Below are 27,945 nucleotides of genomic sequence, written 5' to 3'. Positions count from 1 at the left end.
ACTTATTAGTTATTTCGTATATATCCAAACTTGATAGCATTTTGCATAATATTGTCAAAGGATCGGGTGACACTTGAAAAATTAAACACTTTGGAATTAAATTCCACCTTAACCATCAATTTACCAAAAATCCTCTCTTTTTTAATTAGAGAGGCAAATACTAATAGCGTAGATTACATGAAATATCGAATTCACAATCTTCCACTTACAGGAGAGCATAAGCCCATAGGTCATAAAGCCATTATTTCCCAATTTTTTTTAGTCACTGTTATTGGGGCTTCGGTCGGTTACTTGCTAGAAATTTAAATACTTTAAAGGTAAAATTGAATAACAAGATACTTTAAAATACTAAACACACAAATATTTCATAATACTAAATGTATCACAAAATATTTTATTAGAGATAGGTAGAAAAATGTCTCGAAATGTTAGAAAATATTTTGAGGCTTTCAATATAAAAACAAGAAAATATTTTGAGGCTTTCAATATAAAAACAAGCATGCTTTTATTTTTCATAGTCCGTGCATATACGGTTCATGAGTGTTGGGATAATCTAAAAACACTTTTTAGAAACACTTTTTTGTAAATCGAGACAAATTCTTCTATATATTTAATTTGTATACCGTAAAAACACTTTTGAAATTATAGTTTTGCTTTTACCCAAACATCTTCCTAGGCTAAGATCTAGTTCAATTAAAAATTGACACTCTAAGGGAATCCAAGAGCTGAAAGGAATTAACAATATAGCCCACTTAAAGACACTGGGGATTAATGGAAGTTCTTAGGATAAAAGATGGGCAGGTGCCATTCATTTTCATGTTAGTCAAATAAAAAGATGGATCCCTTTCTCTGGTTATCTTTTTTCCATTGGCTATACTGGTCAGAAAAGGGGAGGAGAATAATTAAAAGATAGGGCGAGATCCTTTGCCTTTTGCATATTAATCTGCCCTCTCAAAAACTGGACAGCCTCATATTTCAGGTGTGAAAACGGGAAAGAATCTTACTTTTACCGACATGAAACCTTGTGTGATGTCAATATATAGGGCTTATTCCTTCATTTGCTCATGGGGTATCATCTCCTTTATCTAATAATGCATTGTTAATTTGCGGTACCTAGGAAGTCATAACTTCAAATCTCCAAATCTTCAATAAATCATTGACACATAATGGGGAAGGGGAAGACGGAGGAGAATGAAGACGAGGAGGAGAAAAGAGAGGAGCAGAGAGAGCCAGAGACACAGAAAGAATAGAGGAAGCTTAAACCAAGTCCTACTAATAATAAAACAGAATCCTAAATTAATGTGAATACATTAAATGCAAAGATGTAAAATGATAACAATAAATGATACAAATTCAGATCTGTAAATTACTTGTGCTGTAGAGAAGCCATACAGTGACTATAGAAGATGATGTACAAATTTGTCTCGAAAGTTTTTACCCAGGAACATTAGAAACTCGGAAATTTTTTTGGACCAAGTGTAAAATCATAACGATATTGTCTGCCTACGGTTAAAAATTTTAACAGTTGACGTCACTATTTTTACCATTAACGTTAGTTTTTTTTTTAATGATATGGAATAATATTGCTACACTTCCAGAGTAATTTTGCTTCAAAAAATTTTTTGGATACTCAACACTCCTAATGTAAAAATTTTCGTGACAAATTTGCATTTTATCCCTAACTATATATGTCATCACATTTTGATTCTTGGAATCAAATCTTCTCCTAGGGACCTACTGAATATTGCCAAGAGTTTACGATTTGATTAGTTTGCACACAAATTTGGTAAGTTGGCTACTTGCATATAATATTGATTCCATAAGTAATGGCCAAATCACATTATATTCTAAACCCTTACTTCTGTTGCCGCCTATACTTTTATGGCCGACGAGGTATTTTATTTTCTATTAATAAACAACACATCGCAATTGGGAACAAAATGTAAATATATAACCAGTTGAAATAATAATATACTCCTATGATCCTTAATATAATATCTATTTAACTAATTTGACTAGATTAAAAAAATTAGGCAAGTTAGTCAATTATAAGAAATATGACATATTTTTTCTAAAATATCATAATCATCTTTCTTAATATCTTTCCTTCCTATTTTACTTGATTATACTTGAAAGAGTATCAATAGGAGTAATTTAAGAAAAACTAATAAATATTACAAAGATGTCTTATATTTAAGACTAAAATTAACTCAATAATTAGATTCTATATTAAGTACAGCAGGAGTATATCCCATACATAATGGTATTACCGCACGGATGAGAATATCTTCCTGCCGATGTGCTTGAAGGAAATGCAGGAATTAATTGCTTTTGGTTGAAACTGTACAGCGGGGTCGATTCCGCGTGGCAATTATCTAGAATCTTAATTTGAGTTGGATGTAAAGTCACTACTGCGGATAAATAAAAAGTGAATTCAGGTGTGGTTCATAGATTTGATCTTGTTTGTAATTTGAGATCGTTAGTATTAGTACATATGATATTCCTCCAATCCTAAGTACTCAAATTATTCTCAAACTATTCCTTTTAATTTGATTACACATACTCATTAAAAACAGATTTTCCACATGTGGTAATTTTCATTATGAATTATTAAAAGAAATATATTAGTAAAATGGGTATTTTTTTTACAACTAATTAACCCAAATAATTTTTTTAATATCTGTAAATTAAATATTTAGTTTTATATTTATAACTAAATGAGTTCATATAAATAAATAATTGACGGCCAACTAACCTATTTTAGAGTATTACAGACGTTCATACAGGAGGTGACACCTCAAGCTAGTAGCTCCATTTACAACTCTAGTTTTGAAAGTTGCTTAAAGAACATAGCGTCTCATCTCACTAGACTAACCAGACAATAACAACAAGCTTTATCCTATTAGATGGGGTCAGTTACATGCACAACGCCATTATACTTTATCAACAATCAACTCCTTAGATATATTGTTGACTAGAACGTCTTGTGCAATGATCTTATTAAGCGTTATTCTCGGTCTTTCTCACTAAACTAATGACATGAGTTATAGTGTCATGACCGGGGAGGAGTAGAAGACAAAACACAGACACGTAATAGTGACTAATTGAGGCATCAATGTTCATATATTGATTGTATAGGTATGGATGATAGATGATGCTTCTCCTGAGCTCCATATCAAACAAATTGTACTAGATGGGAGACTTATCTTTTTTCAATATGACATGTTTTTTCTAAAACACTATAATAATCCTTTTTAATATCCTTCATTCCTATTTTACTTGATTATGCTTGAAGGAGTCTCAATAGGGGTAATTTAAAAAAAACTAATAAATATTAGAAAGAGGTCTTATATTTAGAACCAAAATTAACTTAATAATTAGGTTCTATATTAATCACAGGAGGAGTATATCCCATACATAATGGTATTATTGCACGGATGAGAATATCTTCCTGCTGATGTGCTTGAAGGAAATGCAGGAATTAATTGCTTTTGATTCAAACTGTACAGAGGGGTCGACTCCGCGTGGCAATTGTCTAGAATCTTAATTTTGAGTTGGAGGTAAAGTCACTATTGCGGATAAACAAAAAGTGAATTCAGGTGTGGTTGATAGATTTGATCTTGTTTGTAATTTGAGATCATTAGTATTAGTACATATGATATTCCTCCAATCCTAAGTACTCAAATTATTCTCAAACTATTCCTTTTAATTTGATTACACATACTCATTAAAAACAGATTTTCCACATGTGGTAATTTTCATTATGACTTATTAAAAGAAATATATTAGTAAAATGAGTATTTTTTTTACAACTAATTAACCCAAATAATTTTTTTAATATCTGTAAATTAAATATTTAGTTTTATATTTATAACTAAATGAGTATCATATAAATAAATAATTGACGGCCAACTAACCTATTTTAGAGTATTGCAGACGTTCATACAGGAGGTGACGCCTCAAGCTGGCAGCTCCATTTACAACTCTAAGTTTCAAATTTTGAAAGTTGTTTAAAGAACATAGCACCTCATCTCACTAGACTAACCAGACAACAACAATAAAGCCTTATCTCACTAGGTGAGATCGGTTACATGAATCACACAACGTCATTGTACTCTATCAACAATCAACTCCTTATATATATTGTTAACTAAAACGTTTTGTGTAATGACTTCATTAAGCGTTATTTGCGGTCTTCCTCGCTAAACTAATGTCATGAGTTACAGTGTCATGACCGGGGAGGAGTAGAAGACAACACAGACACGTAACAGTGACCAATTGAAGCATCAATGTTCATATATTTGATTGTATAGATGATAGATGATAGATGATAGATGATGCTTCTTCTGAGCTGCATACCAAACAAATTGTACTAGACGTGAGGCTTATCTTTTTTCAATATTCTCTTTTCTTGCTTTTATTCCTTTGTCGCATTTCAAAAAAAGAAAATTACATTTCATTGTGATTTTTAACTTATTAGGAAAAATATTCTTACAACACGACAAGTGTTTTGGCCAAAAAAGAAAAGCATGATAAGTCACAAAACGTTTTAGACTTTTGTCAAATAATAATATAATATTAAGTACACATATAAGTACAATTAGCTAGGGATATGTTTTTCTTAGTGGGATGATACCTTTTTGGACGAATGACAAAAAACGAAATTGAAAATCAATAAATTCCAAATCAAGTTTGATGATTTTATTTGGTGTTGACAACACTAAATTTGTAAATAATAACAAATTTTTATTTAATATTTACAAATTTCTAACTTCTTTTTTTGTCATTTTCCTACAATGCTAAAATTGTTTTTTTAATACATACTGGTGACAAATTCACTATAACATTTTAGCGTAATAATCAACATTAATTAATTTTAATTCCTTTCGAGTTATGATATTTAACACACATTTAAAGGGGGGGAAATATGCATGAGCTCAGGACTATATAACTGCAACAAAATACTCATTATGTTCTTAAATATAGGAGACATATAACTAATTTATGATTAGTAAAGAAATTAGTTATCAAAAATTACTCATAAATACCGGTTTGGTAAATTAATTAATTGCCCAATGGTATCTGATAAGTTTTTATATACCAAAAGTACTATAGCATATAGTTTATAGTTTACATTTTACAATGTGAAACCGAACGTGGTGCTATGAGATAAAAACAAAAAAGAAAAGAAAAGAAAAAAGAAGCCACCATGAGAGAATCCAATCGAGCTTCAATTTTCAAAATCACACTCTTTGAATCATCACTACAATATATGGTTGGCTCATCACAATGTTAGTTATATAACCACCGACTGTTTGGAAGCACAGAAAGTTGAGAACAGAAAATGGAGACGTGTAGAGAAAATCAAAGAAAACTGATCGAAGAAGGAAATTAAGAGGAGAGAGATTCGAAAATGCAAATACATAAAGGGAATAAAATCCAATCCAATTCATGCACCTTTATAATTTGCGTTTGAATTCTGTTCCTTGTCAAACCCAGAAGCTAGTTAGTTGATTTTCCATATCCCAAAGAAAGAGACAATTTTGAAAAACCAGCTTTTTGCATATAGAATCAGAAAGCATATATTATTTGTCAAGAGAGATATTAGGGGATATATAGGGAATAAAGTTGTACTGTTCAAGTTGCATGCATGTACTTGGAATTAAGCTAGGAATGTTCTTTCTTTTCTCCAATTTTGATTTGGTCTATTCGCAGGTCAACCACAAAATCTCTGTGTAGTGATCTTCACTAAAAGAGATTAAACACCATAGATTCTGACATCTGCTGTATACGCCAGCTGCTACGTATGCTAGATAGTGGAGAATTTAACTGTGAGTAAAAGTCTCACACAAATGATATAGATCTAACATCTAGAAGATCTTGGCTCAAATGCTGCATGTGTCTACATGTGAAAACTTACAAAAGAAGTTATGCTATTTATAAGTTATGAATCGTCTATGGGGATAAGGTACTTGAATATTCTGAAAGTATACATGAAGGAGTACTTAGTATTTGGATTTTTTTTTAAAACACTCATATGCCTTGGAAGTTTTATTTCCTAGTATTGTTACCCTGAACCGTTATCCGTTGTTAAATCTGACTGTTAAAGATATCAGTCAAACTACATAATTTAACGATCAGATTTAATAACGGATAACAAACTGAGTACTTTTACTGTGAAAATAAACTTCAAGGGTATTTAAAAGTAAAAAAAAGTTTCAAGTACTAAGTGATCCTTTGTATATAATTTTAAGGTATTTAAATACCTTATCCCATCGTCTATTCAATAGGTAGTCTTATAATAGTTAAACATTTGAGAAAATTAATCCGTAAAATTGCACCCGATTTTTAATCATATTCTTGTAATTTTTTTTCTTTTTTTATCAAATCTTTATAATTTCATTTGCTTTTAATCGATATTGTGTAATTTTTTTCATTTGATTTTAATAATGTCTCTGTAATTTCAGGAGGCTAATTGGGGGGGGGACTACAAGAATCTGATTTAAAAATCAAATGAAATTCTTAATAGATTGATAACAAAAACTATAGGAACCTAATTAAAAACAAACAAAATTATAAGGACCTAATTAAAAATCAAGTCAAATTATGGGAACTTGCAGATTAATTCTCCCTTTAATAACAAAAGTCTCCTTTTTTTTTTTTATGGATAGTTGGAATTGACCTTGTTAGAGAAATTTTAATAACTAAGCATATGTTTGGTATTGTGTTGATTTTGATCAAAGCCACCAAAATAATACTATATGTGAAATCAGCTTTTAGTCAAAATCATGTTTTGATCAAAACCAACAAATTACGAAACACATACTAGGTTATTGTAGAGATTTATTGATGATTAAATCTACATAAAATCGTACTATATTTATAAATCACCAATGATATGTGCATAAGCCCTTATCTAGTAGGAGGTGGAGAACATAATTGAGCATACGCCAAAAGATAAAGAACAAAAGGGGGAAAAAGAGTGTTGTGAGAGGATAATATGAAGCCACCGCCAATGAAGCCCATCACGTCAATGTACGGGTTCATGAAGATAAGCCTATCACAGAGAAGGGTCACAAAAAACTCATCACAATTTTAATGAGTTCATATAGTAACAGTTCTAAGTTGTCACGCATGCTCAATCCAGAAAAGTCTTCACGAAATGATAGTATGATACACTCACCTCCATCAGATTGGAATAAAGCTTATCCTCATTCCCCATCACCATCAGATTCCCATTATTGGTTCATACTTCAGTTTCTGTGGATTAAAACACTAAGTGTGTATATCTATGGTTTATAGCACGTAGAAAAGATGTACAACTCTCAAAATGTCAAAAGTACACTGAGATTTTCTAACCTCATGCAAGATTCTTCATGACTGAGCATCTTCCAACTTGAAGAAGCTTTTGACACTCTACCAGTATCTGCTGAGCTCTCTATAAAACCGGAAAAACCAGAGCACTAGTTTGGCAAATTGGGATCACAGAGAGTTCCAAAATTCTAAATATTTTAGTTCTTCTCAAGTTTTCAGTGTCCTAACAATGGCAGCCATATCCTACAGACAAAACTCACATGTTAACAACACTTACCAGCAGAAAGGAGTCATCACTGAGGAAATTCAGGGACTCATTAGAGTTCACAGAGATGGTCATGTAGAAAGGCCTCCAATTGTTCCTTGTGTCTCCTGCTCATCACAGCCATGTCGTTCTGTGACTTCCAGAGACATCTTCATCAACAAAGAGACCAACTTATGGGCACGTTTATATGTCCCAGCACGCTCTAACACCAAGCTTATTCCTTTGTTGATTTACTTCCACGGTGGTGGGTTCTGTGTTGGCTCTGCTTCTTGGAGCTGCTACCATGAGTTCTTAACCAATGTTGCTTCCAAAGCAAACTGTGTCATTCTCTCAGTGGAATACCATTTAGCCCCAGAAAGTCGTCTTCCTTCTGCATATGAAGACGGTTTCAACACTGTCATGTGGTTGAAACAAGAATCTCTGAACACTTCTAGTGGGCAAAAATGGTGGCTTAGTCAGACCAACCTATCTTCCCTTTATCTTGCAGGTGACAGCGCAGGAGCCAACATAGCCTTCCATGTTGCCTCACGCATTTCATCAAACACCTCTTTATCTCTCAGAGGTATAATCTTGATCCAGCCTTTCTTTGGAGGAGAAGAAAGAACCATATCAGAGAAGCAATATTCAAACCAGTTTCTTTCTCTATCAGCTTCAGATACTTACTGGCGATTATCACTTCCTCTCGGGGCAAACCGTGACCACCATTATTGTAACCCTCTTGTTAATGGCTTCTCCAAGCTGAGAGACTTGAGGGTTTCTGGTGTTCTGGTGTGTGTATCAGAATTGGATATTATGAGAGACAGAAACTTGGGGTTTTCTGACGCTTTGGCTAGATCAGGGAAGAAGGTGGAGACTGTGATGTTCAAAGGTGTAGGCCATGCGTTTCAGATTCTGACTAACTCTCATCTTTCACAGTCTCGTACCCAGGAAATGATCAATCATATCAAGAGCTTCATCAGCCAATAGTGAAGATAGCTCTGAATAATCTTTAAAATTTGTGCACATAGATTTAGTTACAAGAGTTTAGCGTGTTTGTTGTAGGAGTTGGTAACTGTCGTGTGTAATAGGTGATTTTAACTTTAATTTAGGCACAAAAGCAAAATATTAAGTATAACTTATGATTTGAGTTTCAAGTTTTCTGAGACCAACTCTTTGGTTAATTATTGGTGAGAGTTCCTGAGTTTCACAAAAAAATGATGTTTTCCTGCCGTACAAGAGTATCATATTAGTTTAGTCAATCAAATCTCTTCCTTACAAGTGCTATAAACTTTTTATTAAAAGCATAATGAAAATGATTAAATATGAAACACCTGTGGCTAGTGAATGAGATATGCCCATATTAAATATAGGAGTATTTGATAAAATATGTTTTTTTAATTAAAGAAGCAGATACTAATATCCTGAGATTACAAAATAAGTTTGGACCGCGACCTCTTATTTGTAAAGGAGTTTACTTGCAATTGGGTTACAAGGCTACTGGCATGGTTAATAATTGTATTTTAGCATATGTTTCATTGGTTTTTCTAATATATTAAAGAAATTAAAATCTTATTAATTTGAATCAAATGAAGATTAACATTAATTTTGGAATGTGTTAAAATTTCAAAATTTATAGCATGTCACATATTGTTGTGTGGATTTGCATGAAGTTATCACATGCTTCTACTATACATACAATTAAATGATTCAATAGTGGAATTTTTCTAAATCTATTCATTGAAAGATACATTGATCTGAATAAAATTTTAAGTGAAAAATTTTAAATTTCAAATTGTAAGTTAATACTTTTCTGGTCCTATTTATAGAACAGAGAGAAAAGCAATTTTTGGATCATATTTATAGAACGTAGAGAGAAAATTTTCATATGAATGTACAATTTTATTTTCTATTTAATATTGTGTTGACGTTGTTCTAATACAGTATAATGTATATTAAACAGAGATAAAATTGAAAAGTTGTTAAATTTTAAATGAGAGTTAGTGAAGTTTAATATTTTTTCTCTGTGTAAAATATGTTGAAAATGACTTATAAATAGAAGTAGAGGAGTAGTAAATTAAAAAATAAAGCGTGCATGTAATAAACTTTTCTAGTCCTATTTATAAGGTAGGGAGAGAATACATTTTTTTGGTCCTATTTATGGGGTACTGAGAGAAATTTTTGTATAGATAGACAATTTTACTTTTCATTTATTATTGTATTGACTTTGTTTATATGAGGTATAATGTATATTAAATAGGGATAAAGTTAGAAAGTTGTTGAATTTTAAATGAGAGTAAATGAAATTTAAGATTTTTCTTAGTCTGTGTGAAACATGTTAGAAGTAACTTATATATATACATACTTATTACTGCACGTAGTACAGAGTAATATATATACACTTATATATATTAATGAATATAAACGTAATTAATTATCAGTATACTTATACTAGTTTGTGTGGTTGAGAGGACAGATAGAAGTGATGGCAAGTTAATTATTAGATCCACGTGATGTAGATGTAGATGAAGTGGTCCTGGTTTGGAAGCAATGGCATCTTTGCCCAATCCTTGACCAACTTTAGCACTGAGCTGAGAGCGAGAAAAAAATAAAGGGGAGAAATTAAAGAAGCTGTGTGGGACCAATTAGGTAGGAAGTAGTGCGCATGCACGGTTAGGAGGGTTACGTTTCTTTGGGAAAAGCAGGGTTGAGTTTACTAGAAACAAGCATATCTTCTTCATCTATCCCTTGTGCTTGCTAGCGTCCACAAGTCACGATAATTCTTTGATTTGATTCTTTCCCTTCTGGGATGGCTGACATTTGGGAGAGCCAAAACTGAAAATGACATGGAAGTGATGAGGGGCTAAGATCAGTCGTTTTAGTGAGGTTGGCCCATTTGTCTGCCATAGAAATTCCCTTTGGAGTTACAATAGATCCAATTCCTTAGAGAAAATTAGTGTACAGATTCAGACTACAATAGCTTTCAATGCTTTGAAACCTCCTTCAAAGATAAAAAAAATTTCCCCAGAGGTTGTTGGCCTTTGAATCATTTCCAGTCACAGCTCACAAAGTGATGCGATGTTTGATATGCAGAAAAGCATCATTCAAAGTTAAGATACAAATCTACTCACAAAGTATTCTTTCATGCATATTTTTTTTTGGGGCCAAATTTATGCATACCACATAACTTCTGTGAGTGTAACATTACGCGCCAGTGTTACTAATAGGGAGTATTTAGAGAGAGAAAAAACCATAGTTTTAAAAGTACTTTTACTGTATACTGAGAGCTTGTTTGGATGACATCCAAAACCATGATTTGGATAAGATGACATCCAAACAGCCTCAATTATTTTAAAACCTTGGTTACAGCTGAAACCATAATTTTGAAGGCTGAAACCATAGTTTGGTGAGAAGTAAAAAATTATTACTTCTGGAGAGTAAAAGCTGAGTCATTGGAGTGATAATTAGGAGTCAGATGGGAACAACGGGATATTTTGACCAAAAACACCCAAATTAATAATTTTCTGTTCACAACAAAATAATTCATCTTCTCCAAAAATATTTTTACTCTTGTATTTTATAAATATATATACATGTAGTAACAATTAATTAATTAATTATATTAAAGATCAGAGGTAGTATGTTGTTACAAAAACTAGTTGTGAAAAAAATGTTATTGGATTTCATGTTTAAAATCTTTAAAGAAAATCATTATTTTTCTGTTCGCGGAAAAAAAATCATTTTTCTCTAAACATATTTAATCTTATATTTTATAAATATATATACACATATTAATTATTTATTAATTACATTATCTTATATATTATTAACAATTTTATTCCTTCAAATTAAAATATATTATAAAATCTATCTTTTATGTAATTATCATATTAACTTATGTCCTTTTTAGTAATTTGTACATATAAAAAATGTTTCTGATAACAATTATCTAAACACTCTCACTTTATCAGAATCACTTTTTCACAAAATCTATTCTTCACAGAATCTATTCTCCCCAAAATCTATTTTCTAGAAGCTATTTTCCAAACTATAGCTTGGTTTCATCCAAACAGTCCCCAAATAAATATGTAAAGAAATTTGTCTCGATTTGTGAAAAAATCCAAACACCTCCTAAAGTGAAGTAAAAGTACTATTTCAATCAACAAATAACTTCAGTATGTTGGGACCCCATACTGGCTTCTAGATGAATTCAGTGATCAATATGGCCAGATGAAAATGACATTTTTGCTCTATTTCGAAGTATCCCTATATCCATAAAAATTTTACGGTGTCAAATACACATGAGAGAATACTTTATGAATAATTTTGCACATTAACCTTATTGTCTTTCTTATAAAAGAAATCAGATATGCATATAGATACTGCAATCGGAAAGAGAGTGACACAAGACGATATGATTTGTGCATGGAGTTGACATTCCATAATAAAGGTGTGGAGTCTACGTCTCCTTTTTTTCCCAAGTCTATCTCTTTTCAAATTCACCCTCTACATTCATCTTGTGAATTTACTGGAGAATATATGGGTGAAAGAGATTGATACGTTTTATTTGGAACTTAAGGGTTTGTTTGGTACGAGCAAAATAGAGGAAAAATGAGGGGAAGAAAAATTTCAACAAACTCAATTTTAAAAATTGAAAAAGTGAGATTAAGAGCTTTTAATTAATTGTAAATCGCTAAATTTCACTTATTCATTTACACTTAAACACTTACATTTTGAATTGTGAATTTTTTTGTGTTTCTTGTGAATAGCCGAATTTGGATTGTAACTCCATAAACTTTTGTTATAAATCTTCAAATTTCACTTGCTCATTTACACTTAAATACTTGTATTTGGGGTTATGAATTTCATTATGTTATTTGTAAATTACCAAATTTTTATTGTAAATTGCCGAATTTTACTTGTAAATTGTCGAATTTCACGTGTTCACTTATACTTGGACACTTGCGTTTGCTTTGTTATATATATTTTTATTTGTATCACATGACTAAATGGTTTACTTGGCTTAGTTGTCACATTATTTTTTGTGCGTTAAGAGGTCATGGGTTCAAATTTTTCCTTGGCCACCTTATTTAAAAAAAAAAAAATCTTCCGGCCACTAGAGCTTCAACCTCCCTCCGGTGGCGGCCACCTGAGCGTTGGTGGCTGGAACTCCTGCGACCATTAATATTTATTTTTTTAAAAAAATAAAAATGAGGGGTATTATTGTAATTTTGCTCCTAATTTTAATTTCAATTTGATCCTTTGGTCCTGTAGTGATATTTCATAATTTTTTGGGGACTATTTGAAATTAATTCCCATCTGCAGTCCTCAATTGAAATTTTCCCTAGAATTTATGTCCTGCTGAGTGGTCCTATTCAAAAATAAATGGGCATGGGCCTTTGATGTGCCTCTCTTTAATATTTCCTTTTGTAATGTACTTCTCGGTCTTTAATATAAAACCTAATTTTTGAGTTGATTTTGATCTTAAATATAAGACCTATTTATCATATTTATCAGTTTTTTCTAAATTACTCCTATGGATACTCCCTCAACTATAATTAAGTAGATGAGGGAGAGGAGGGGACATTAAGAAAGATGATTATGGTATTTCAGGAAAAATATGTCATATTTCTTATAATTAACTAACTTACCTAAATTTCTTAATTTAATCAAATTAGTTAAATAAGTCTTATATTAAGGATTAGAGGAGTACCAACTTTTTAGAATTTTTTTCTTGTTTCTTTTGATTATTAGAGTTTACATAAAAAAAAAGGTGATATTTTGATGTTTTACAGTAATAAAATGGTATAGTTTTCAATTTTTTAAGACTTTTTTAAATAAAAAAAACTACACAATTCTAGAGTATTTTTCTTTGAAAAATTGTAGAAAATTCAAAAGCTTCATTTCGTGGAGAATTTAACTATCAAATGAAACAAGAAAAACATCTTGAAAGTTGTGGCATTTTAAAAGGTATTGGATGGAACTAGTTTCAATGCTCATCGCAATGATGAGCATTGATACCTATAAAATCTCAATCACTCAAACTTAAAATAGATGGTCGAGATTTAATATTTAACATTTTTGTTTTTTTAAAAATATTTCCCTTCAACATGTATATATAGTTTAAAATAAATGTAATATCTTAACTGTAAGGTTTTTTTTTAAATAAATTTTTTATTTAAAAATCACTAGTTAAAAATTTTAAATTTAGATCATTAAAACTTTATCTAAATAGTTTAGATTTTACTGTAGTGATAAATATCATGATGTTCATCATTATGATCAGTACTAAAATTGATTTGCCATTGGATAGCATTAAAGAAAGGCACTTCAAAGATTCCAAGCTCAAACTTGCTCAAAAAAAAAAAAAGAGATTTCAAGCTCAAACTAAATAAGCAAATGCTGAAAATTGTATGACATTAATTATTTAACAAAGTTAATGAGCCTCACAAAATTAAAATCACTAGTCTGAACCCTGAATCTGAAGTGCCTGTTTTACTTGTCTATGTTAAAACCGGAAAGTCCATCATTTAATTTAATTTTTATAATTTTCTAAATATTATCATATTTTAAGGTAAAGAAAATATATTTTTAATTTTTAACTTTGTACAAATTTCAATTTAATTTTTTAATTTTATAAATTATCTCTTTAATTTTTTAAGGGCTAATGTGCGCCCAGCATCCTGAACTATTTATCCAGGTGCATCCAGTGGCCTAAAGTAATTTTGGGTGCATCCAGTGTCCTAAACTAATTAAAATGGTGCGTCTATATCCCAAGCTAACAGAAATGTTATGTTTAACTGTTACTTTCTTGACTCAGCTTAAAGTTGACCCTAAATATTCTAAATGGTAGACATATGAACATTTGATATGTATTATTCTTACTCAAAATTGAATTTATTTCCTTCCTCATTGACTTTTGAGTAAGAATAATACATATCGGGTGCCTATGTGTCTACCATGTAGAATATCTGGGGTCAACTTTAAGCTGAGTCAGGAAAATAACAGTTGAATATAACATTTCTGTTAGCTTGGGATATGGACGCACCATTTTAATTAGTTTAGGACACTGGATGCATCCAAAATTACTTTAGGCCACTGGACGCACATGGGTAAATAGTTCGGGGTATTGGGCGCGCCTTAACCCATTTTTTAATCTTAATATTATTTGTTTTATTAACAAAAAATATGAAAATCAAAATTTTAAATGCTTACGGAATATTCACAAAATATTTTTTTTGCCAACATTCACAAAATATTAACATATTGCCTTTAATATTTTAAAATAACAATGATTACCATGAAAACATTATTTGAGACTAATTTAGAGAAGTAAAAACCTATTTTATTAAATTAAAAGACTAAAAAGAAACTTATATAAATTTACAGGACCAAAGTGCACTTTTGTTTATTTCAGAAAATATAGATATTGGTATTATTTTAAAAATTAAACATTTTAAATAATCACCCATTAAAATTTAAAAATAATTAAAAATTAGCATTGAATCACCCAGTAAGTCTGGGTTCCGCCTTGGTCGAAAACCTGTTCAGGACAACTCCGGTAATTTGTTAAACAAGGATGAAATGAAAATCAGCACAGCATCGAAACGCGCTTGTTTCCAGTTTCCAGTTTCTACTTACCGTTTTCACGGTTTCACCCCATCTTCTAGCAAAAGTTCGAATTTTTTGTGAGGGGAGTATTGAAATATAAATAGCCTCTTTGCTGCGAATCGCAATAGTGTTTACAATATTCAGTTCCCGTTTTCGGGCCATGTCTTCTCTGCAACGAAGTTAACTTGATCACTGTCATCCTCGTTAATTCTTCTTCTTCTTCTTGTTCTGCTGGGTTATTCCCAGCCATGGCTTCTTCAATGGCGAAGAATTTAATTAGAGACAACGTGCCACTCTCGCGCTTCGGCGTTCTGGCAGCTCAACTGGAATCCATTGTGGCCTCTGCAGCTCAGCAATCTCCAGACCCGCTCCTTTGCTTCGATCTGCTATCCGATCTCATCTCCGCCATTGACGAAGGCACCAAGGTGATTCGGCTATCTCCTCACTTACCACTGCCCGGGACACTTTCTCAGATCTCTCATACTATATATTCCGTTACTCTGCTTCCTCTGTCTCAAACTAGGATCACTTTGAGTCCTTAAAATCAGTTACTGTATTGTGATTTTGCTCAGTTCTTACTATTACTTTCAAAGCAGTAATGTGCTGGTCTTGGAAGATATATTTCGAATTTTTTTGACTATCCATTAATCAGGCGACTTACCTTGATACATTTTTCTTTTCCTTTTCTACCATTTGCTTTTTATGTTACCTGTGAGGAAGTCTTACCTTTAGCCGCGTCATATCGGATAGACAGTTTGCACCTTGCCTGATTGTTTTTTATGGTATAGAACGGAAAAAATCTGAAGGACTAACTATGTAACGTTGATAAAGCTCTCCTTAGTTGATGAGAATATGCGCATTCGTGAAGTACTTATATTAGCCCCGGGAGAGGGCGGTTCATTCTTGATCGTTTGATTTTGCAGTTACTAGAATTCTGAGTATTCACGATCTTACTAGAATTTCATATCTAACCTCTTATTCTTATATATTTAAAATCCAAAGTCGACAGTCTAGTGGTCTTGTTGACTTCTGATGCTGAAACAACTTATTTTCAGGACTCCATTTTGTTGTGGCAAAGGAGATGCGAGGATGCGCTATATTCCCTTCTTGTTATAGGTGCACGTCGGCCAGTGCGTCATTTGGCATCAGTAGCAATGGCAAAGATTATATCAAAGGGAGATGGGATATCAATTTACTCTAGAGCAAGTAGTCTTCAGGGGTTTCTTTCTGATGGGAAAAGAAGTGAACCTCAGAGAGTTGCTGGTTTGTCAAAGCCAAAGAATTCCAGAGCTTTTAGATAGCTACTGAAGTGCTGAATTATTCATGATTGACTCATTTGACATATATAAATGACTATATAAAAGCTAACAAGTTTGCCCCCCCAATGTGATTCTCCTCCATAATGTCTCACTGCATTTCTGATTGCAAAGGAACATTATTATGGCGATTATACGATAAAGCTTGCAGCTGCATCATATTTCTATGAATTGTACAAGTTGTTCATATTCTAAGTTACGTGATTATCACCCATTTGTTCTATTTTGCCCCCTTAGGGTTTTGTTTGGCACATATATTGGAATAAAACGAAAAATTCAGTGGAAAAATGACTTTGAAGGCGAAAACTGATCTTCATGCTAAAGGGGTAGAAGCTGATGACTAATGATTATAAGATATGATACATATTGTTGGGAAATTCCTTCCTTTATACCAAAAGGACCCTCAATTTCTCTACTGAGTAAGTGGGGGTGCCCATGCATAATGTCAAGCTTACTTTTCATTGAGTTGGCTAGGTGTTCTTGTCAGTTTTTGTTGTGATCATACAAGAGCTAGCTAATCTTTCTAATTGGGGCAAGAAGGGTGCTGTAGAGTTTTTGACATGTATGTGGTGCTTCTGTATGCTTTCAACTCTGTATTATCATTCATTTACTAGGAATACTTTCATTTCCAAATAAAGTTTTATGGTCTAAAATTTAAATATGACTTTTGGATATTTTCCGGTAATTATCTATTCATACGGATATTTGTTTAATTCTGATGAGAAAGCTGGCAGTTGTCTTTTTAACTTCCAATCTTGGCATCCGTTTACGGTGATTGTCTAGCGTGAATGACAATTTTCACACATTTAACTTAATTCTTGAGGTTCAGGATTCATTAGTTTAAATGGTTAAGTTCAGATGGTGCTTTACATTTTAAGGGGAAAAAAAAGAAGGTCAAAACTAGAGGAAAACCGTAATAGGTGCCTGCTGATTTACTCAGGTTGGATTTCTAGAGGCTTTCGCTTTGACTCTAGGATTCTACATTTCTTACTTTTTTCGTTTTATGTAGTGCTTGTTTAGTATTATTTTTTCTTTCCAGTTTGACTCATAGATGTATGTTTCCGTTCACTGTCAGTCTGCATTTACATAAGGAAATTAGGGTGATACTAATCAATTTACTTAAGGAAATTAGGGTGATGCTAATCAATTAATTTATTAATATCTATTGATATATTAGAAAGGATATCTAGAGCTTTAAACCAAGCCGAAACTTGCCTTATTTTGTTTTTAGTTGTTTTTTTGTTTTTAAAGATTTACTTAATTTTTCAAAGTTGCCTGCAGAGTGAGGCAAATATGAAACACTAGCAGAAAGAAAAGTACTAATTATTCCACATTTTACGACTAGGAGAAAGTTCCTAATTCACTTATGACTAAAAATTTGAAGAAAAATATTAAACGAAGTTAGATGTTACACTTTTTGAAATTAGAGCTTGGTTAGACTTCTGGTCTCTATCAACAAGAAGAGAGATAAACTGAGAGTACAAACAAGTTAGGCTTATTTAATATGCCATATTTAAGCTATCATTTCCTAAAAGTAATCCATGGAATTGGTCAAAACCTCAAATTTTCCACTTTTAACATTACTTGCTATGATTCTCTTACGTACATCTCATGCTACATACCTTTCTATAGTTTATTAATCCTCTTGTTGTCGTTTGCATTTAAATTATGTCTGTGTCTGTTCCTTACAATTTTTCTGAATATGATTCTGTAGGTGCTGCACAATGCTTGGGAGAATTGTATAAGCATTTTGGCAGACGGATAACTTCAGGTTTACTAGAAACTACAATCATAGCATCCAAACTTTTAAAATTTAATGAGGTATTTCCTTTTAGCTGGCATCTCTGCTGTTCAACTTGAAATCTTATACTGCAGAAAATGAAAGGGCATATAAACATAAGGAAGAGAAAAAATGGCCCCTTTTCAATCTTGTTCTTGATTTATGAATATTTGTTTTCTTCTGTCCAAGAAAATTGATTCTACAGTTAAATAAGTATTCTTCAGTTTCTTTGAATCCATTTTCCTTCTCCATATAACTTCAAATGGTCATAACTTCAATCTTTAATTCCCTTCCATCATCATGATACCTGTAGACGAAAACCTCAGTAAAAAAATATGCTTTTCAGTGGGGAGGGTTTCAAATGGTCTAAGACTGATGATATATTTTTCCTTGTTTAGGTGCTTGATTCTGTCCATATTTCTAACATTTGAGCTCAAGTTCTTAATCCCATCTATCTTCTTTTTTCCATAAGGTTTCTATTGAGTTACGCTTTAGCTGGCTATTGATCATGACTTAAGACTGAAGATTTATAGGGCTCATTCACTTGATGTTTGCTTCATGCGGCATTTTGATAGTTAGTCATCTATACTGCCTTGAGATTTGGAACATTTCTAGTAGGTTGTATCTTTTTAGGTGGGACATATAGGTTTTTTCCTCCAGCAGTGGTAAAACATACCTTTATTAAAATATACAACTGTGACTACTTGAGGCTGGCATAGGCGATAAAGGTGGGGTATGTATAGTGGTCAACAATTCAAACCCTACTAGTATTTGGAAAAAAAAAGTTGTGTAACTTCATGCTGTGGCCTTTGGAACATATTTTCTTTAGTTTCTAGACTTGAGAAGATTTTAGTCTCTCTCTTTTAATAATTTATTTTCAATTCTAGATTGGTATTTCTGCTTTTACAGTTTCTATGTACTGATTTATGCATATGTGGTTAATTAATGTGGCTTTATTTTATATGAAAAGGAGGTAAACAAACCAACGTAATAGCTTTTTGCCGCTTTCTTTTATTGGGGAACACAATTATTTGAAGCTCAAATTGGCTTTGGGTGTGGAGATGCTGTTCAAATTGTTATATTAGGCTTGATTTAAAATTTGTGCTCTGATGTAAACACCTCTATCATAGTTTTGGCCATCCTTCCACTTGTATGAATCTCCTTTGTCCCTTAAATTTCAGGAGTTTGTGAGACTTGAAGCTTTACATATGCTTCAGAATGCTTTGGAAGGCTCTGGTGGTAATGCTGCTTCATCAGCATATGCAGAGGCATACCGTATCATTGTGCGATCTGCAATGGGAGATAAGTCATTTGCTGTGAGAATAGCTGCTGCCAGATGTTTGAATGCGTTTGCGAACATTGGAGGTCCAGGATTAGGGGTGGCTGAGCTTGACAATTCAGCCTCTTATTGTGTCAAGGCAGGTGTTCCTGTTCTCAATTTCATTTTCATAAGTGTAATGTGGCCTCTTTGAGTCTAAATCTCTATTTTTATATCTTTGTGGCGCTGCTTCTAATAGGCCCTTGAGGATCCTGTGTCATCTGTCCGGGATGCGTTTTCTGAGGCTTTAGGTTCCTTGCTTGCTCTTGGAATGAATCCTGAGGCACAGGTTTGAACACACTAGTTCTCTCTGTTTTTTCCTTGATCAAACAACTTTCTTTACTTCTGTCTGCATCTGAGTAGGTCCAGCCAAGAGGAAAGGGTCCTTCCCCTCCAGCAAAAAAATTAGAAGGTGGACTGCAGAAGCATTTAATTTTAGCTTTCAGAAAAGGTATATTCTTGACTGGGTCGCCACAATTTTGCTTGATAATATTTCTTTTTTCTGGTTACTCGTCAAGGACCAATTGATCCCAAAAGACTCAAGATTATTAATATTATTAATATCTTTAACACTTCTTCCCCTTCATATGAGAGCACTTTGGTCTAGAAGCATTGATGAAGTATTGGCCCACTGTACTTTGTGCTGACATTAATAATTCAATTAAGAGAATGAGGGTAGAAAGGATTGAACTCTTGACTATTTGGTCCTAGAAGCCCTCATACCATGTCATGGACCAATTTATTCCGAAAGCTTGTGTTAGTTGGTGATTCCTCAGGATTGGTTTAATAATATCTTCAACAGTTCCGCCTTTAATATGTGCCGACTTCTTGTATTGCTGCTTTTTGTGAGTGCACATAAAGGGAAACCAATTTAATGCCGGGTCTTTCTACTGAAGCACTGGTGATCACACGGAACGTTCTGGTTGCAAGTGTTTTACTATGGCATGACCGCTGGGATTTCTATCTTTACGTCTAGGGAGTACAAGATGGGACTATGCCATGCATATGGCACCTTGTATCCATGATAAACTCAAGCTTTTGCTTCTCGTGATGTGAGGGCTAATGAATTTTTATGGTTGTTTTCTTATTCGTTTAATCTGCTTCTGTTGATGGTTATGCATGTCATTACAAATGTTCATATGCGATAAAAGATGTGCATTTCTCAGGATGAAATACCTTCTTTTCCCCTCCATTTTTGATTGGGATTCGTTATAATAATACAGCCATCTCATTTTCTTTTAGTCTTTGTTAGTTCTGACATTCACTAGTTGTGTTGCAGCAAGTGGAGTACATTGCAGAAATGTTCGGGTTGGACTCACACTATCTTGGGTATTCTTTTTACAGGTGAATTTTGAGACTTCTATTGAATCTTCTCTTGTTCTCTCCTTTCTTTTGAACTCCCTCCTCTTGTTGATGGGGCTATCTGTTGCAGATGAATATTAGTTGTTTGCTGCTTTACTTATACTAAAAGAAAGATATCTCTGTGAGGGAGGGAACAGAGTGAAATTTTGACTAAGGCCAAGGGAGATACTACTTGAACCAAAACATCATCTTGGTCTTCACTTGAACAGAACTAAGATTGAAAGATTTAATTGCGTGCATTTTTATACATTGAAGGACAGTATGGACTCAAAAAACTAGAGGGTCCTATAGTGTATGCAAGCTGCTGTTTTATATTTATCTTTGCACCACAACTTAACTTTTCCCCCCCTTTCCGGTGAAAACACCATGACTTATTGTTATTGGTATTGTATTCATTTTTTGTTTAGGAAAATGTTTTTCCCCTTTTTATCTGTACCTTTGGGGTGGAGATTGAACATGTGTGCTTGCGTATTTGTGATTTTTCCATCACTCTTTTGACTTTGCGATACTCAGATCAGTTTTTAAGCCGAGGAATCTGTGATAGATGTGTTTGCTTTGCTTTTGATTTTCATTCTTAGTTAATTCTCTTTTGCAGGCCCTACGTATAAAATACCTATATCCAGATAGTGAGCTTCAAAACTTTGCATCACAAGTTATGGAAATGCTTGATGCTGATGCCTCAGTTGATGCTAATGCACTGGTAGTTGCTCGAATCTCAATATATTTCCCCCTCTTTTTCTTAAAACCCCTAGTCAAATCTCCACTGCAAGTTATACTTTGCTCTTTGGCTTTCTTTAGCATATGCAAGTAAAGTGAAAATTTAGTCCTGGATTGGCAGTGTTTTACCCTATTTTACAAGTCGATAAAGGGGGATGATTTTAGTAATAAAGAAGTGTACTGAAACACTGAGATAGAGTAAAGTTCATGCTTTTCTGGTTTATCCAGAGCAGATTAATTATAGGCCTTTCATTGAGGGCTTGATTGGATTTGCTTTACCTTTGTGTCTACATAGATGTAAGAAGATTGCTTTATTAGAGGAGAGGGGAGAAAAAATAGGCAGGGTACAAGATATTAGCCATTTATTCAGACATCAGCTCTTGGTGTTTCGTTGAGGGCCTGAATTGATGGCTTACCCTTGTTATAGGTGGCCTGTGGTGTTTTATGGATGGGATACTCTATTCATGTGATGGATGATTCTCAATAATATTTTCGATGTTACCTTTTTTCCAATGGCATCCAGTGCATGCTAGATTATGTCGGGTAGAAATAGTTGGTGACTGAATTAGTTAAGTCTGTTAGATTGCAGGTAGCCCAAAAAAAAGTGCTAGATTGTAAATAACAGGCTTCTTGATGACTTGCTGTCAGGGGAGTTAGTTAGTGGTTAAATAATTCTTATATAGCTGCATTGAGGGGTGAAACAGATTCATGATGGTTCATACAGTTGTTAATTCTTCATTCTCTCCATATTCTCCTATATTTCCTATTTCATTTCCCTTTCATCATCAAGTGGTATCAGAGCCAACTTTTCTTGGACAAATATTTATTTTCCATGAAAATATATTAAAAATAAACGATAGAGGCCAGGGGAAAAAAAAAGACGTTACATCCTGCTTTGTTGATATTTTTACTGTTCTTTTTATTTAACTTCTGCATCTTTTCATTTATTGTTTTATTGGAGAGAATGATCCTTTCGCCTCCTCAGGAAAATTCAGCATATATACATGTATACGTACCATGTTTTATTATTTAGGTTTGTTTTAACCCTTCACTGTCAATGAATCTGGAGCCATTTTGCCTATTATTATTTTTTCTTAAAAATTCCACTTTACCCAGCCAAGTACTTAACGTTTTCTTTCCTGCAGATGGATAGATTATTTTTTACTTCCTGAAGTTGATCTGTTAACTGTAGGCATAGCTTTAGTGCTAGTTTGTTTTGGCATGTGGAATGGTTGGTTCCTTTACTTGTGAGATTATGAGTGTGTTTGGTTTTCCATTCGTCATGCACTAAATTGGACTCGATTCTAAACCTTAACTTTCAGTGTAATGTTCGTATCATGAGTGCTAGACAAACATGAATAGACTCACTTGGGCATCATATGCTTATACAAAATCTGTCACGTATATCTCGTCAGGAGCGATGCCCTCTTGTTAAAATTCCAGATAGAGTTTAACAGGAAGGGTCTGGTCAAAACCTGTCATATCTGTCACTTTTATCTGAGGCTTTGGCAGGTTTTAGTTCTGATCATGCATCACTTGTTGCAACTGCAGGCTTGTGTTCTTTATATCCTTCGTGTTGGTTTAACAGATCAAATGACAGAACCTACTCAACGGAACTTTTTGGTTTTTCTAGGGATGAAGGTGTGCTGAAGTTACTTAATTTAAATCATTAGTCACCGTATTTCAGTTTTGATGCCTTCTTAAAGATATGTGTATAAAATTTTCTACTTCGCTTTCTGGCAACTCGCAGCTTCAATCCCTAGAGGCAGGTGCTTCTGTGAAGGTGGCCGCATTACGTACTCTGTCATATACTCTAAAAACACTGGGAGAGGTATACATAACTATATGTTTGTATGGGAAAAGTATTTTAAATGGGATGTTCCTATTACTATAAAGCAGGGGCATATGCGATGGATATTTCTAGTTTTGTGTGAGGTGGACTGTAACTTAATTCTTGTTAATTTGCAGGTCCCACTGGAATTTAAGGAAGTTCTTGACAACACTGTAGTTGCAGCAGTGTCTGATTCGTCAAAGCTAGTGAGCCTTTTTATTTCTTCTATATAGTACTAGCTCTATTCCCTAATATAAAAGCCAAATAACTAATTTGCAGACATTAAGAAAATTATTTAAGTTTGTTAAAAAATACGCGTTGCTTCCCTAAAATACCCTATTTAATCATTTGTGTTGGAACTTTCCTTTGATGAAAATTCCTTTAATATTTGCAATTAATATTGATAATTTAGGGAAAAAATTATGAATTTGAGTGATAAAGTGGACTGATATATTTTATTTAAGACCAAAGTCTCATAAATAGCTCTTATATTTAGGACTGGAGAGAGTAATAAATAATAAGTTTTTAAATATTCCTATGCTTGTTTGTTGTGTATTATGTATTTGTTATGTTTTTAAACATAATCTTTCATGTTACTTGTTGTGGGGAGGGAGGGGGGCTGTGATAGAGAAGCAGGCCATAAGTTCATCAAATACTTCAAGGAAAATGTATGTTTACACTGATTTGGCGGGGAATGGATTCCTTGCAGGGAGTGCTGTTCCATGTTTGTGTGAGATCAAAAATTTTGATTGAGTCCAATGTCTGATTTATTGTAAAGAATCCCGAAATTTTGAAATCATTTTTGTGGTTCAGTGGTCTTCAAACTTATGTTTTCATTTTTAAAAATGTTATGTTATTTTTGTTGGCAATAGTGCATCTTTAGTCCTCTAACCTCATACAAGGTTTCTTTTTAGTCCCTTAATTCTGTAAAGTGTCTTTTCAGTCTGGTAACCCTCATACTATTAGTTTCATTAACAAAAAATATTGACATTAAAATTGTAAATGTTGACAAAACATTTTTCAAATATTTACATGTTAAGTTTATTTTTCTAAATAACAATGATTGGTACAAAAAAAAATCATCTTTTGAGACTAACGATGTTAGGTTTAGAGGACTAAAAAGATACTTTTTAAAATTAAGGGACCAAACTGAAACCTTGGATAAAGTTAGATGACCAATGGCACACTTTCGTTTTTTGTTTTTTGTTTTTTTGTTTTTTTGTTTTTTTGCTTTTAGAATGAAGTTTTTGCTTTCATAATTTCAGGCTTTTATTTCTGTTGAAACTTTTTTCACACAAAAAATTTTGTCTGACAATTATTTTTTTATTCTCCTAACGAAAAGTGGACACTTGTTAGTTGTCACACTTGTATGACTGCATACCCTACAGTTGCTAGTGGACCTGTTACCAATTTTGAGGTGTTTGAAATTTGACATATTTTGTATGCCGTTTTGAGGGTTGGTTTCCCCTATTATAGAGTAATTAGTGGCTTTTAATAATCATTTGATATTGTGGGAGGGACCTAAAAGTCCGTAAGTTGTCCACAAGTTGAGGGAGTAAAGGTGAAAATCATGGGAAATACACAAGCACACTAGGATGGCCTCCTGAGATATATAGTTTTTGGCCCATTAGTACAGCTGAAGCTTTAATGATGACTATCTCGTTTACATGGTATTAGACACATTGTGATCAAGAAGGCAAGAGTTTTGATACTCATTGCCTCCTTTTCTTTTATATCAAATATAAGCACATGGTAGTGATGGGCCTCCGCTTTGTTGATGTTATTAGTCTAATGGATTTTTTTGGTGGAAGCTTTTGGCATGACCTGTTACTTGATGGATAACTTCAACTCCATGGGGTTTTGGCACTAAGGCTTTTCTATGTTCATGAGTAATCAGTTTCTGTAGGAATCCTGGCTATTTCTCTGTGTCCTTCTGATTTCAATAAGTTTTCTTCTATCAAGAAAGTTATAGTTGAAATTGTTACACTTCTATTTACCTTTAATTTCCCTCAAGGTGGTGTCATTGCAGTATTCTTGTGTTTAAGCTTTTGTTCCGTGATTTGTTGTAATATATGTTTGAAATATATGGTTAGGTTCGGGTAGAGGCTGCTTTGACACTACGTGCATTGGCTGAAGTTGATCCAACTTGTGTTGGTGGGCTAACTTCATACGGGGTTACCACTCTCACTGCTTCAAGGGAAAGTTTATCTTTTGAAAAGGTAAAAGTAATTTATAATATATTTTATTTTGCATGCACGTGATTTCATTACGTAGTTTAAATTAGAACTCTTTATCTTTTGAAAAGGTAAAAGTAAATTATTTTAATAATATATTTTATTTTGCATTCATTTGATTTGATCATGTAGTTTATTATGTTGTTAATTAGAATTAGCATTCTGTTACCCAAAAAAAAAATAAAAATTAGCAATCTTTTAGGCTGTTAACTCTGTGTAGGAGTTTAGTTGTATCCCTATTAGTCTTAATAAGGAGTTGAATGCATGTGATAATGTGTGAACGATTTTGATTAATAGTGTGATTACTTTCATAATGTATTAGCTTATCAGGTGGTCCTTTTGTTTGAGAAGGATGTTTTGTCCTCTGTTTTACATTTCACACCTTCCTCTTCAATAAAACTTTCTTTTCCCATAAAAAGGTTATTAAGTGGATGTTATCAACAGTTATCCTGTCAGCTGGTAGTTGGCCATTTGTGCCGAATGATATAAAATATGCCAAATGTTGTCTTAGTTTTTGAATGCCATAGCTGTTGAGGCAAATACAAGCTGTTGCTACATGCTCATAAACTTGTCAGCTAATCACTGTAGTCCATCTAATCAGCAATCTGTATTTATCTGCAAATACTTTAGTTGAATTTTGACTTTATTGGAAGTCAGATAGAGAGAGAGAGAGACCTTCAGCATGGCATGCAGCTTGACCATATCAATTAGTTTTGATACATTGTCTGCAGGGAGGCAGTTTGCAGTTTGAGCTGGATTCTTTGCATGGGCAGGCTTCTGTCTTGGCAGCTTTGGTAACTATTTCACCAAAATTACCTCTAGGTTACCCTGCTAGGTAACTTGTTCTGCTCTCCTGTACTGTCTTTTCTGTTTTATTTGAAGCTAGATAAGCTGAGATTTCGAAGTGATTTCAAAATGATCTGTCCTTCTGCTTGTATCCTTTTTCCTATTAGTATCATTCATTCAGATTTCAAGATGCTGAACAGCTTAAAAAGCAGCACTCTCATAACAGATCTAGGGACTTGATCACCTTGTGGCGGTGGTGTTTTCTATTTAATAGCATAGTTTCTAGCATTTTTGCATGCTTTATATATTTATTAGTACTGCCACACAATGTTCTCTTCGTGGAAGGACGTAATGGATGTTTCAACTTAGGTTACTTGAGATCTCTTTTGTCTAAACTTTGTTGACTGAACCAATTGCTCTGTGGATTTTTAGCATTGTGGTGCCATTCCTACTTTTTTGCAGTCTGACTTTCACTATGGTCAGCATACTAGTTAGTGACAGAATGATTGTCCTTGTTATGCTGTATTAATAAGCATCCCCTTGTTTTAAGCAGGTTGCCTAGATCAGTGCTTGGTGTTTCAAAGAGAATGTTGACTGAACACAGTCGAAATCCTGTGGCAGCCATGGTTGAAAAAGAAGCTGGGTGGTTGCTTTTATCATCTTTATTGTCTTCTTTAACGAAGGAGGTATATGGTATCTGTACTATTTGTTGTCGAACAATAATTTATTTTGAATGGAAAGAGGACTTATCGGGTTTAGAGCTTTTTAAAATATCTACTTCAAAATCAAATAAAAGTTCTATTATGATGAATAAATTTATCAATGGAACCTTACTGGCATGTATAATGAGGAAAAGGCCTCTTCCTCAACACTATTGTCCATGTCCATATGAGATTCGTCAATGTTTTAGGTTGACTGTTAAGGGTCTAACACAATTTTCCTCCTTTATCTAGGCTTAGGTTTGGCTATAAAACGTAGGTTGAGTTTTACGTTTATTGTCCATCTTCCTCAACACTAATAGAGGAAAAACACATCGCATCAATCCACTCCCTGCATGTCTAATAAGGAAGTTCCAAGTAAAAATCCATGAACTGAGCAACAGATCCATGGCAATGGCAAAGAGAGAGTTGTACTCGTTTGAAAAAGAGGTTTTGGTTAGTCCTGCCTAATATGTGGGGCCTACAGGTCTGCCTTGAGAGAATATAAGTCCAGACCCCAAGGTCTGTCCGGGAGGAGAGGAAAAGTTGGGGAAAGAATCTTTCCTCTCTTGTCCTTCCTTTTTTTTGTTCTTCTTCTTATATGGGCCCTAAAGCTGGCTGCAATGAAAGATATGAACAAGTATGTTTTTTTTTTTTCAAATTTTGATGGTGCAAATATGGGGAGGTGTTCTTAGATCTTCAAATTGTCAACAAATCATAATATTAAATCTGTTGAA

The 27,945-nt window shown here is 33.2% G+C and overlaps 2 protein-coding genes and 1 long non-coding RNA gene across 3 annotated transcripts; 2 read left to right on the top strand and 1 right to left on the bottom strand.

Annotated features, from left to right (window-relative positions):
• Positions 1 to 6,907: 6,907 nt before the first annotated feature.
• On the bottom strand, positions 6,908 to 7,439 carry LOC114750449 (uncharacterized). The gene is made up of 3 exons (XR_003740669.1): positions 7,360 to 7,439; positions 7,184 to 7,260; positions 6,908 to 7,057 (listed from the first exon to the last, which is right to left on the bottom strand). It is a non-coding gene; the product is annotated as an uncharacterized LOC114750449 (long non-coding RNA).
• A 58-nt stretch (positions 7,440 to 7,497) lies between these two features.
• Positions 7,498 to 8,773, top strand: LOC114750484 (probable carboxylesterase 17). The gene has a single exon (XM_028939084.1). The coding sequence runs from the start codon at positions 7,544 to 7,546 to the stop codon at positions 8,543 to 8,545; it is 1,002 nt and encodes a 333-aa protein (XP_028794917.1). The 5' UTR covers positions 7,498 to 7,543; the 3' UTR covers positions 8,546 to 8,773.
• A 6,454-nt stretch (positions 8,774 to 15,227) lies between these two features.
• Positions 15,228 to 27,136, top strand: LOC114750476 (protein SWEETIE). The gene is made up of 14 exons (XM_028939073.1): positions 15,228 to 15,591; positions 16,222 to 16,429; positions 18,197 to 18,303; positions 19,444 to 19,680; positions 19,780 to 19,869; positions 19,944 to 20,031; positions 20,860 to 20,924; positions 21,538 to 21,642; positions 23,211 to 23,300; positions 23,410 to 23,490; positions 23,628 to 23,696; positions 25,584 to 25,709; positions 26,456 to 26,518; positions 27,064 to 27,136. Exons 1-14 carry the CDS (start codon positions 15,415 to 15,417, stop codon positions 27,070 to 27,072), a joined length of 1,515 nt encoding a protein of 504 aa, XP_028794906.1. The 5' UTR covers positions 15,228 to 15,414; the 3' UTR covers positions 27,073 to 27,136.
• The last annotated feature ends 809 nt before the right edge of the window (positions 27,137 to 27,945 follow it).

This window comes from Neltuma alba, unplaced genomic scaffold, assembly GCF_004799145.2.
Source record: "Neltuma alba isolate B1F8T4 unplaced genomic scaffold, ASM479914v2 tig00001095_pilon, whole genome shotgun sequence".
Taxonomy (NCBI): domain Eukaryota; kingdom Viridiplantae; phylum Streptophyta; class Magnoliopsida; order Fabales; family Fabaceae; genus Neltuma; species Neltuma alba.
Note: the sequence above shows the minus strand (reverse complement) of the source record. Positions and strands in the feature narration are given on the sequence as shown.

What these genes read in the sequence shown, in the direction of transcription:
- LOC114750484 (XM_028939084.1), top strand. Translation starts at nt 7,544, where the DNA reads ATGGCAGCCATATCCTACAGACAAAACTCACATGTTAACAACACTTAC.
- LOC114750476 (XM_028939073.1), top strand. Translation starts at nt 15,415, where the DNA reads ATGGCTTCTTCAATGGCGAAGAATTTAATTAGAGACAACGTGCCACTC. An exon ending in CAGTTGATGCTAATGCACTG is followed by an intron (nt 21,643 to 23,210) that starts GTAGTTGCTCGA and finishes TTGCAACTGCAG; the next exon opens with GCTTGTGTTCTTTATATCCT. An exon ending in CTCTAAAAACACTGGGAGAG is followed by an intron (nt 23,491 to 23,627) that starts GTATACATAACT and finishes GTTAATTTGCAG; the next exon opens with GTCCCACTGGAATTTAAGGA.